Here is a 12005-nt window from a genome sequence, read left to right as displayed (position 1 = left end):
GAGAAGAGTAGGGACGAGGCCCTGTGCCTACCTGCGGGGTGAGGAGAGAATGCAGTGTAGAGAAGGTGCTAGCAGGCAGCAGTGCCTCCCTCAGATAAATGGGACCAAAAGAAACCACCAGGCTGCCAGCAATGGCACCATCCAGGCCATCTTGCCTTTGCCCCCATATGGTACCATGTGAGGTACACAAGGTACACGTGGGTGATCTATGCCCACCTTTGTCCTGTTCATCAGTGTGTGGGACTCCCGTAAGCTTACATCACAAGCAGATGGCACACTAGAGGATCCTGGGGCAGGTTCTAGAGAAGGCCACAGCACAGGCTATGTGTGAGTAGCATTTATTTCTCATGTCGGCAACAAATATTCACACCTGCTGACTCCTTTCTGGGCTGTTAATGGGATCTAGGAACACCAGAGCAAGAGACCATAGGGAGGGTCTCGGTGGCCTCCAAAAGAGCCTGGTGGCCATGAAAAGCCAGAAAGACTAAGTAGGTAAGCTGGACAAGATTCTACAATAGAGGTACCTACATGCCTGCCAGGGGAACCGTTGTCATCTATCTGTCCCTGGCACTCCTCACCTTGCAGATCCTGGATCAGGGTACTTCCATGTCTCAGAGAACCCCTATTGCACGCAGTGAGAGGCAGTGGCATGGGGCATCTGCCTGAGGTCAGATCAACTTATCTGGGAACACACGTCTTTCTTCTATCCCCACCCCAACTATCAGGTTAAGGCCTTGCTGGGCTAGGGGAAGAAGGGAAGTGTGTCAGACATTGTTTTGACCCAAGTGTTCACTGGGGTCCTCCAGGAAGTACCAGGGAACTGCAGCATAACCCTCACTGGGCTGTCTGCTGTCCAGTTGTGAGCTGTGAGCCCCATGCTGAACCACGAGAGAGCCATAGTACAGCCCTCAGCGGAGCCGCTTGCTGTCCAAAATGGCCTTCCAGTCGTCTGCCCATGAGTGCAGCCTGCGGCGAGGGGGCTGTAGCTGCAGGTGGTAGTTGTGGCAGGAGGTAAAGAGGATGTGCTCCCAGCTGGGATGTGGCTCGGCCCCTGTGGAGGGAAGCAGCAGCTCAGACTAGACACGAGGGACTAGGTGTAGCTTGCTGGGACCAAACCAAGAGCCCAAGAGTAGGTGTTGTGTTCACCTGACTCAGTTTCTTTGTGCACAAAGTGATCCTCTATTAGCCTGCCCTACAGAAGGCATGAGGGCCAAACAAGGCACTGTACACAGGGTGACAGAAGCAGTCCACATAGTGGGGCTGGGCTGAGTGGACTCTGTCATCACACACTGCTGTGCCTTGCCAGCCACCTCTATGCCCATCCTGTGCTACCTCAAGTGGGAAGCTGCAGCTAGCACACCCTACAGTTACTGGTACCACTCCCTTTCCACACTGGGCTGTGACTGGACAAGCTCCTTGGGGTTGTGACCCACCAGATCCTCTGGAAGACTCTGGTTTGAGAGAGGCCCTCACACAGAGATACACACAGAGAGATTGGATGTCCCACCGGAGGGACTGAGGCAGGTAGGCACAATCCCCTGACATCCAGCAAGCTTTAGGATAGAAACTGTGTTTTCCCACTGATGTGTCCAGACAACTCATAAGAAATAGCGGGAGGTTTTGTCCAGTGTAGCAAACCCCAGCAGAGCACATCCAGGGGAGGAAACGGTGTGGACTGACTAACGGAACTCTCAAATCTCACCGTGCCTAAGGCCTCCCTCTGCCGGCCTTGTCAGCTACGTGGTTTGCTTACTTTCTGGGAAGGGATCATGAGCTGGAACCAGAAAAAAAGGACAAACACAATGCCCAAGCCACTGTCAGTCAGAGACACCATACCAAGATTTCCTGTCATACAGTAAACTTACACAGACTGTCTCTGAGGGGAAAAAGAGGGCCGCAAGCTACTAAACATAGAGGTTGCAAAGTCAAAGCTGGATCTTCACTTCCCCAGGAAGGCCAACAGGTTAAATTCAATCTGGATAGGGCACAGACATTTTGGCTCCAGGAGCACCCTGTCCCTTGGTGCCCACAGAACTTTCCAACAGGAAGAACCTCCTGGCTGGGTATTGCTAAATACCTGGTGATAGTGGGAAGTGGGCTGAGGAGACCCCAAGGAGGAAGGACTTGGGAAAAGGGAGAATGCACCCAGTGCTATCCATCCTCCCTCCTCCCACCATCCCCACCCCTGCCATAGGTCACTTGCCTGTGATGTCTGGCCGGTCATCTATGAGAAGATCGGCTGAGACCACAGTCTTGTCTCTGGTCAACACAATCTGCTCCAGAAATTCAGGGCCAAAGTGCTTCTCCACCCAGGCATACTGGAGTAACAGAGGAGATGACAGCGTCAGATGGCACTGGGGATGGTTCAGCCTAGTACCCCAGCACTCGGGAGGGAAGGAGGTGGATATTAATAGCCATCCCAGGTAGCTCTGTGCCCAGGAATTTGACACTTGGGAGCTGTTACCTGCATACTTGTCCCCTAGAATACAGAAAGGTCACAACTCACACCAGGACTTGACATCCCCAGAGCTACATAGGATATGTTCTCAGTGTTCCAACAAGGCCCGTCATACTGGCTGCCACTGAGTCCTATGGGGTTAAGTGACTCCCTGAGGTGTCTGAATCACAAGAGAAACAACCGGAGGATCTGCCCAATGTCTCTGCTATGAATTTAAAGCGGAGGCAGGTGCATTCAAACCATGTGTGATATACTAGGGGGAGGGGCAATGGGGTAGTAGTCTGAGAGAGAGGACAGTTACAAGGAGCTTGATTGTCACACCAGTACAAGGGAGTGAGTGTGTGTGTGTGTGTGTGCGCTGTAGACAGCTGATGTACCTGGGCACACAGGAAAAGGATAGGTGTCTGTAGGACTGACAGGCAGAAAGCTCGACTATCAGACCAGAGTAACAGCTACCGCTGACAGAACAGTGTGCAATCCAGCAGGCCACCCTTCCCTCTGCCACTGTGGGGTTCTGAACAGCCCCACCCTTTCCTATAACACTTTGGATACTGGGAAACAGTCTTCCTTTCTTCACCACTCCAGGGAAGCTGGCAGCAGATATGACCTAACTAGCCTGGGTCTGGTTCTGTCAGGAGAACCAGGAGAGCCATGAGTGGGCCCTGGGCCCGGGGTTCCCAGCTGTGCAGCTGCATCTTGTCACCTGGCTATCCTTCATCCTCTCTGGCCTGCTCACAGACCAAGACAGGTATGTTTTTGTTTGTTTGTTTGTTTGTTTTGGTTTTTGGTTTTTTGAGACAGGGTTTCTCTGTATAGTCCTGGCTGTCCTGGAACTCACTCTGAAGATCAGGCTGGCCCCGAACTCAGAAATCTGCCTGCCTCTGCCTCCCGAGTACTGGGATTAAAGGCGTGCACCACCCTGCTTGGCCAGGTATGGGTTTTAGTCAGGGCAGCTTCCAGCGGAAGGGAACAGGAGCCTTTGCCTAGATTCCTCTGGCCCTACCTGGAGAACAAACAGCAGCCAGAAGCTGGAGGAAGATGGTTACAAGCACACACTAGTTCATACAGAATGACCTCCAGAGGAAAAGGCTGTGTAGTCACCAATGGGCCCACGGCAAAGCCTCAGGAAGGCTCATCTCAGCTGTGATCTACGTGACTTGGAGCATACATGAGCAGACTACATGTGGCTCCAAGTGACCTCTAGCACAGGAAGGGCTTGGAGAACAGAGCAGAACCTATAGAGGTAGGGCTGCATGGCCTGTCCCTGTCCCACCCACACCTCTAGGCCTCACAATGGCAATCTTGATTCTCAGATGGTTCTATCTCTTCAGGCCTTTAAGCACACATATGCATGTATGACACGCATACAAACACATGTGCATGCACGCGTGCACACACACACACACACATGTATACACTCCCCTGACACAGCAAGTTCCTAAAGCCGTCTCTACGTCCCACTCCTGCTTCTCACTCCTCCACCTCCTTCACTTCACACTCCTCCTCCTTCCAGATGATGACCACATTATCTGTATCCCTGAAAGCTGCCTCAGCAGCCTCTGACATCCTTTAGGACAGGGACCATGGTTCTTTGGATACCTGTCCAAATAACCAAATGAGCCAATGAAGAAGACAGTTGTTTTTGGACATACTACCTGAGGTCATTCTGACTGGAAAGGCTTTATGGCCAAGGTCTCAGTGAAGCCATGCAGGCCCTACTGGCCATCTTCCCAGAAAGATACGGCCACTGCAGAGAAGCCCATTTATCTCATAAAGTAGCTTATCAGGGTCAAAATGCTGCCTCTGGCAGATGTGTGGTGGATGGGCTGAGTCCCTGGAGTGCTTACCTGAGTGGGGTTTGGATACAGAGGTGAGAATGCTGAAGTAAGTGGACTTGACATCCAATGCCCTCTCATCCTCACGACAGCCCTGACACACACATCCTTCCCACCCCAGCAGCTCTCCACCCTGTCTACTATGAGGCATGCTGAGGAAACTGGGAGAGCCCAGGCATCTTCCAAGCAGGGCAGCCATGGCCCAGGCCTCATGGCACACGGGTCCTGCGGCAGAACAGAGTCGGGGCCTGAGAACCAGACGGTGAAAACTCTCTCTGCTTTGTTCATTTCCAATCCAGTGTAGCCAGTGGCTCTGTGAGTGACTGTCCTGTGCTTGGATGCATCAGTGATATCAAGTCACCACAAGTGTCTGGTCCCACACACCCGTCTCTGGATCTCCCTTCTCTGGCAGGGCCTGGCTACAAACCACAGAGGAGCAGCTGCACAAAACAAACAGCATATTGACCATAGATCCTGTACACAAAACAAATAGCATGGTGACCATAGATCTTGCACAGAAAAAGAAACTGAAGTTCCAAGAGGGCCCGGTGAGGCTGCCACCACTTGCACTCCCCTGCCCTGGAGCTGGGGCGAGCTCGGGTTCCTGAGCTGACTGCACCCTGGCTGGGAAAATCAGAGCTGTTTCTAAATGGACATGCCACTGGTCTGCCTCTGAGCCTTATTCATCCTTGAAAAGCTGCCTGATCCACGCGTGTAACTAGAGCATTGTGATGGGTATTCTTGGTTGTCAATTTGACCACCTTTATAAATGGATTTTCTTTTAAGATTTATTTATTTATTATATGTGAGTACACTGTTGCTGTCTTCAGACACTCCAGAAAAGGGCATCAATCTCATTACAGATGGTTGTGAGCCACCATGTAGTTGCTGGGATTTGAACTCAGGAACTCCAGAAGAGCAGTCAGTGCTCTTAACCACCGAGCCATCTCGCCAGCCCCTATAAATGGATTTATCTCAGGTATTTTTTATACTGATGGGAACCTGGCTAACAAACATCTACTAATGCCCAGTATATACATTACTGTAACTGAACTTTATAGTTCCAAATAACCTCCAAAAAAAAATTAGAACCCAAGTGGCTGGGTACACCTGTGAGGGATTTTTTCTTGATTAAATTATTTGAAGTGGCTGGGCAGTGGTGGCACATGCCTTTAATCCCAGAACTTCGGGAGGCAGAGGCAAGCAGATTTCTGAATTAGAGGCCAGCCCGGTCTACAACGTGAGTTCAAGGACAGCCAGGACTACACAGAGAATCCCTGTCTCGAAAAACCAAACAAAAATTATTTTAAGTGGACAGACTGCACCTTTAATCTGGGTCATGCCTTCTGCTGGCAGCCTATATAAAGGACATGGAAGAAGGAGACTTGCGCTTTTCTGCTTGTCTGCTCTCACTAGCACGTCCATTCCTTCACTGGCATTAGAGCCCACTTCTTTGAGATCTAGCATATACCAAAGACCAGCTAAGACATCTAGCCTTGTGAAGTGAATAACTACTGGATTCTTGGGCTTTCTGTTAGTAGATAGCCACTGTTGGACTATAGCCTATAAGCTACTCTAATAAATCCCAGATGTGTGTGTATGTATGTATATATGTGTACACACACACACACACACACACACATATATTCATTCTATCAATTCTGTTCCTCTAGAGAACCCCAACTAATTTGAGCATCTTCTATCTCATGGGTGGGAAGATGTGTGTGGAAGCCCCTCACTGACCCTGGCATATAGTAGGCACAGGAAGAATTCCAGCTCTGGATTTTACCACATATCAGAGGCCCCACGTCCTTCCCACTCCACAGTTCTGACAATGACTGAGTTCTGGGACCCCCCTAAGGTTGTGTACCCTCAGCATATAGTTGGCATGACTAAATTAACATAGGGTGCTGCTACAGTGTCCCTTGGAGGCCTATGTGGTAAAGGATTCTTTCCCACAGTGGCACTAGAGAGGCTGGACCTTGTGGGAGACGTTTGTGTCAATGAAGGCCTCAAGGGGGTTTGTGAAACCCTGGCCCTTCTCTTCCCGCTATGAGGGAAATGCTTTTCTCTCTAATGGATTCTGTCATGACCACAGGCTGCCTCACCACAGGCCCAAGGCAAGGGAGCCAACCAATCAACCTCTGAACAAATAAAAACCTTTTCTCTTTGGGTATTTTTTTATAGTGATGGGAACCTGGCTAACACAAACATCTACTAATGCCAGATACACACACGTACACACACACACACCTGGCTAACACAAACATCTACTAATGCCAGATACACANCTACTAATGCCAGATACACACACGTACACACACACACACCTGGCTAACACAAACATCTACTAATGCCAGATACACACACGTACACACACACACACACACACACACACACACACGCACACGCACGCACACACACACGCACACGCACACACACACACACACATACCTGTAACTGAACTTTAATAGCCCTCAGATAATCTACAAAAAAATAGAACTATTAAAAGTAGATAATATAATATGCAAAGGCACTTCTACTTCTATTTATCTGGAGATTGTAATTAGGCAAAAATGTTTTACAAAGAATAAACTGAAACAGGCTGAACTATGCAGATAAAATGGCTATGAGAGGAACTTCTGTGTTATACGCATTTAACACATTAAAACCTTTAACTAAGCCAGACGTATAATGAAGATCTGACGTCCCAGCTACTTGGAAGGTGAGACTAGGGGTGACATTGCCCTCAGTGAGCTTGGCCCACTAACTTCACGAATATGTTGATCACTATTAGGCCAGGCAATCTGATGGAGGCATTTTCTCAATTGAGAGTCATCTTCTTAGATAACTTTAGCTTGTGTTAGGTTCACAAAAACCAAAAAACCAAAAAAACCCAACCAAGACAAGTATCAAAGATCCAGAGCAGATAAGACAAGCTGGGAGTAGCACATGGGGGACAGAGGTATCCCCCAGCAGCTGTGGAGGCCCCGGCCACTGCCATGGGTAGTAAGAGATCTGAGGCAGATGGCAGCTCAGGGACACCACAGGTGTAAGGGAAGGATGCAGAAAGGGTGGGAGGCTGCCCAGCCCCAGCACTAGCCTCCCACTTAGTGAGTAAATTAGACAAAAGAGACAGAAATTGAAGATTGGCCTGTTTTTTTACAGCTAAAAGGGCAGCGGGCCCAGATTAGACCAGAGATACAGAGCTCCTCCTGAAACCCTATAACACCCATGGGAGGAGCCAAGCATCAATGAGAGTCAGATTGATGTAGAAGCAACAAAAGATACCCCATGAATCCAACCTTCGATACAAAGAAAATCCAAGAACCAGCATGCAGGCAGGGGTCTTCACAGTGGTCTACCGTGAGAGAGTGAGAGACCGCGGTAATCAGAGAACTTTCAATGCCGGGATTGCTGGAATTAGGGGAAAGCTTTAAACAATCAATGAAAGACTTTCTCACGGCCTGGCTAGTGAGGTTATGGGATGCGGGGGCAGACAGGATCAGTCTGAGTGCTGCAGAAGCAGAGGAAAGGAAGGACATACCACACATCCCTCCTTGGGACACACAAGAGGGAGCTGCTTAGCCTGAGGCAGTACAAGGAACCAGTCCTTGTTCTCACGAGCCATTAGAGATGCTTGGATGTCAAGCAGCTAAGGTCCCCATAGGTATCAGGGGCTGGAGGACAATAGTGGAGGGACAGGGACTACTGAGGGAACTAGGTATGAGGGCAGCAATGTGCAATGCGCCATCACAGGGCCTGAGAGGATGGTGCTCAGCTGAGACTTAAGGGAGACTTGATTAGCAAGGACCTGGAGACTGGCGTGGAGCTTTAGTGGCTTTGCTGAGCCCTTCGGTGGAGTAGGAAAGGCNTTGGAGGATTAAGTGACTTAGAGCAGCATATAAGAGTGCCCACTGGCAAACAGGACTGTGACATCTGTCTGTCTGTCTGTCTGTCTGTCTACCTGTGTATTTATTTTGTATGTGACACCCTCAGCGATAGACTGTGATCTGAGACTTGTGAGAAGAGATGAAGCCTTTCTTCCTTGGAACACCCAAAAGAAACATGTCCACCAGAGCACCTGTCTCAAAAGAAAAGGTTCTAGAGGTGTAGACAGTTTGCCAAGCCAGGGCCTCCCCAGCAGCCAGCTGTGGTACATGGAGGTCACAACTGCAGCTCCAGCCACAGGGCCAATCCCGAGTTTCCCTGACACAGAGAACCAGCCGGAGCAGAAAGCACAGCAAGGGAGGACAGGGCCAATCCACCCTTACCAAGTTCATTAAAAGTGGGGAAGTGTGGGGATGGTCCCATGGAAGAGCTCCGAGGTGTGGAAGTGGGACAGCTTGGAGAGTGTGCCTGAGGCTAGTGGAGGCCAAATCAGTGCCCCCGTCCATGCTACTGCACCCAGCAGGGCTCTGTGGAGGGAAGAGCAGATACCAATGCATAAAGTCTGCCCAGCTGTTAGACTTTGCTTACGTTTGAGTTAGAGTCTACTTAGTGAACTTCTGTGATCACCTGACATGGCTCAAAGCAGATGACAACCGACTTTTGTGTGCTTCACCAGAGTTGTCTCCACAGTCTCACTGCTCATTATGGGATGGTGGGTCAGGACAGAATCACTGCTCTGCCCATCATGTGTAGAAAGCTTTTATTGCATAAAGACAGCACAGGGCTAACTCTTGAGTATTTTGCAGATTTAGAAACTCATTTAAAGACATGTGAATGAACCCAAAGAAACCATCGTGGGACATTCGTTCACAAAGGGGGAGAAGGCCAGGTGCTGCTGTGGAATTCTTGGGAGCTTTAAGGTTGGGTAAGGCACAGTGACACCCACCCAGGTGATGGGGTAAGAAGTCTGCAAAGCCCCATGGCTGTAAATGTTCAAGACTACACAGCCAGAGGCCATGAGGTGGTCAACTGGGAACACCAGTGTTAAGAACAGATCACCTCGCTAGGAGTTATTGGCCACAGAGACCCTAGGAGCCCTCAAACTATAAAGGCTATCGCCACAGTGGGCTGCATTCCAGGCCTGATTGGTGACATCCTATTGCTGAAGGGGCTGTGTACATTTTGGATGCTGACTTGGAGAAATAAAGGCAGGGCTGGGTCCAAAGTCTCCCCTTCCTGAGAGCAACTCTTGGAGTGCCAGAGTTCCCACTAGAAATGCAGGGGAGAATTAAGGCCCAAAGTCCTACTCAGCTGTGGATCCTGCATGCTTCGTGATAGAGAGGTCAGACAAGACGTGTCGGCTAGTACAATAGTGGACAGGTGGTTAGAGCCAGACCCAACTTTCTGAGTGGACTCAAGGCCAATCACAGGTGGAGAGTCATGTCTAGTACCGGGAACTTAGACAACTGCGGGTTCGCTGGGAGGCCAGCGCTGTTGACTAAGTGATGTACCGGCTACAGAAAAAGCTTCCCCACATTTGCGTTCTCAGTCTTGGATTATTACTGCAGTCTGTGTCTGCTTAAAAACTTTCCATTTCCTGCTTCTTGTTCTTATCCTCACTTTTGTTTTATAGTAGGAGAAATACCAACAACCCCCAAACAACCACGGTCTGGAGATGGGGGAGATGGACAGAAAGGCAAGGAGAATATTGTCAGTCATCTATGCCGCCTCATTCCTGGCTCAGGGAGCCCTGCAGGAGAAGGGGGAAAAAGGATGTAGCAGCTGGAAGAAGGGGTGGAGCCTGAGTGTACATCGGCAGAACTCTGCCATGGTTTGCCACTGGGACCCTAGGAGATAGACAGGCATTGCTTCTGGCTCATCCTTGGAATGAACTTTAGCAGCAGTCCCCTAATTGGTTTTCTAAAACCAAGTGTTCAGCCCTAAAAACATATACATACAAGCAACACTAAACAGACTAAGCATGTTGTATTAACTAAAGAATAGGAGGCCATGAATTTGATAGGAAATGAGGAAGAGGGGACATGGAAGAGATCGGAGGGACAAGGAAAAGAAGGACTACAACTCTAGTTTATTATTTTATTTTATCTTATTTCATGGATTTTTGAGACAGGATTTTTCTATGTATCCCTGTCTGTCCTGGAATACACTGTGTAGACCAGGCTGGTCTACCTGTGCCACCACACCTGGCTTTTAAATGTTTTTAAGAACAATGTTGGAAAACTTGCAATCTTGAAGTTATTACGAAACTTTCAAGACAGTGTGGAAGCGAGAGACATGGTTCAATGAACCTATTCAGGGTGTCAGAATTAGACCTGGGTACACACACACAATCCTAGACTGCTTTTCCAAGAGAGAAACAACTAGAAGCAAACACCCACAAAACAACTCAGAGCCTTTGCTTTTACTAATATTCCACCATATAGAAAATTAACTCAAAGTGGATCATAACCTGCATGTGAGAGCTGAAAGTATAAAACTTCTGCACTTCAGGAAAGGTTAGTGCTGAAGAACATCGTGTGCAGGACTGGAAACAGACTCGCACCTATCATCGTGCAGAAAACTCCAGTCCAGATGCATCAAAGACCTCAGCATAAGACCAGACGCCCTGAGTCTGACAGATGAGAAAGGGAATAGCCTTGAACTCATTAGCACACGAAAAGAATTTTGAAATAGAACACCATCAGCACAGGTCCCAAGATTGACAATTAATAAACAGGACCTCATGAAACTCAGACACCTCTACATGGCCAAGGACACTATCATTCAGACAAAGTGGCAGGCTACCTAATGGGAAAAGGGTTTTACCAACTACACATCTGACAGAGGGCTAATATCTAAAATATATAAAGTACTCAAAAACTGGACATCAAGAAAACAACTCAATTAAAAGATAAGAGGTTTCTCATACCAAAAGACACCATCAATCAAGCAAAGAGACAGCTTACAGAATGGGAAAGTCTTTCTCAGCTATACGAATGTCAGAGGGTTAATATCGAGAAGATCCTGATGGTAAGGCCCTGCTGCTGAAGACATCACATACTGACGTCATCACCATGGGGAAAGTGCTCCTGACTCGTGCTTAAGGTAATACACATACACCAGAGGATACAGTAGGGCACAGGCAGTCTCACTCAGCTACAAATCCTGAGAATCACAACAGCAATCCGCTGCAAGCTCCACCCGCTGGTGCTACAGTGGCATCAATGTTATAGAAGTGACCAACCAGCTTCTAGTTAGCTATAAGGTCTGCTCCATGAGATGGATCCCATACCTGAGATGATTAATGAGGCCAAGAACTTGAGACTCGATAGGTCATGGGCCCTAGGGGAAATCTACAGCTATTCTGCTAAACGAACACAGCAATAAAACAGTTCCTAATGCTGTACAGCTAAAACCATAGATTGATCCACTTCTCAGTCCTATAGCGAGGCTTCTTCTTGGAGTAGACTGTAATTAACACAAAGACCTGCATCATGAACGTCAACATAAGACCAGATATGCTGACTCTAATAGACGAGAAAGAAGGGAACAGCCTACTATATGAAATGGGATGAACTTGGGGTGGGAAGGGATTGAGAGGAGGGGAACGAATTCAAGTAAACATATGTAACTATATGTTGTTACACTAAAAAAAAAAAAAAAGAAAGATTTTGTTAAACCAGGTATGGTAATACACACCTGCAGTCCTAGTACTTACAAGGCCACAGGATGAGAATTGCAAGTTCTAGGCCAGTGGGACTACACAGTGAGATCCTGCCTCAAAAACTAAAGTCTTTGCCTACTAAGGTGAAACGGCTTAG

General features: G+C 48.5%; 1 protein-coding gene across 1 annotated transcript in view; it reads right to left on the bottom strand.

Moving 5' to 3' along the window:
* Positions 1-322: 322 nt before the first annotated feature.
* Nt5m (5',3'-nucleotidase, mitochondrial) overlaps positions 323-12005 on the bottom strand; it is a 29043-nt gene continuing 17360 nt past the window's right edge. The window contains exons 4-5 of the mRNA XM_021176284.2: positions 2204-2318; positions 323-1051 (exon numbers count right to left, since the gene is read on the bottom strand). Coding sequence (XP_021031943.1) covers positions 909-1051; positions 2204-2318 — 258 coding nt within the window. The 3' untranslated portion in view covers positions 323-908. The remainder of the gene's footprint in view (positions 1052-2203; positions 2319-12005) is intronic.

The sequence above is a fragment of the Mus caroli genome, chromosome 11, assembly GCF_900094665.2.
Source record: "Mus caroli chromosome 11, CAROLI_EIJ_v1.1, whole genome shotgun sequence".
NCBI classification, from domain to species: Eukaryota; Metazoa; Chordata; class Mammalia; order Rodentia; family Muridae; genus Mus; species Mus caroli.
The sequence above is the reverse complement of the archived record's forward strand: the minus strand, read 5'-3'. Positions and strand labels throughout refer to the sequence as shown.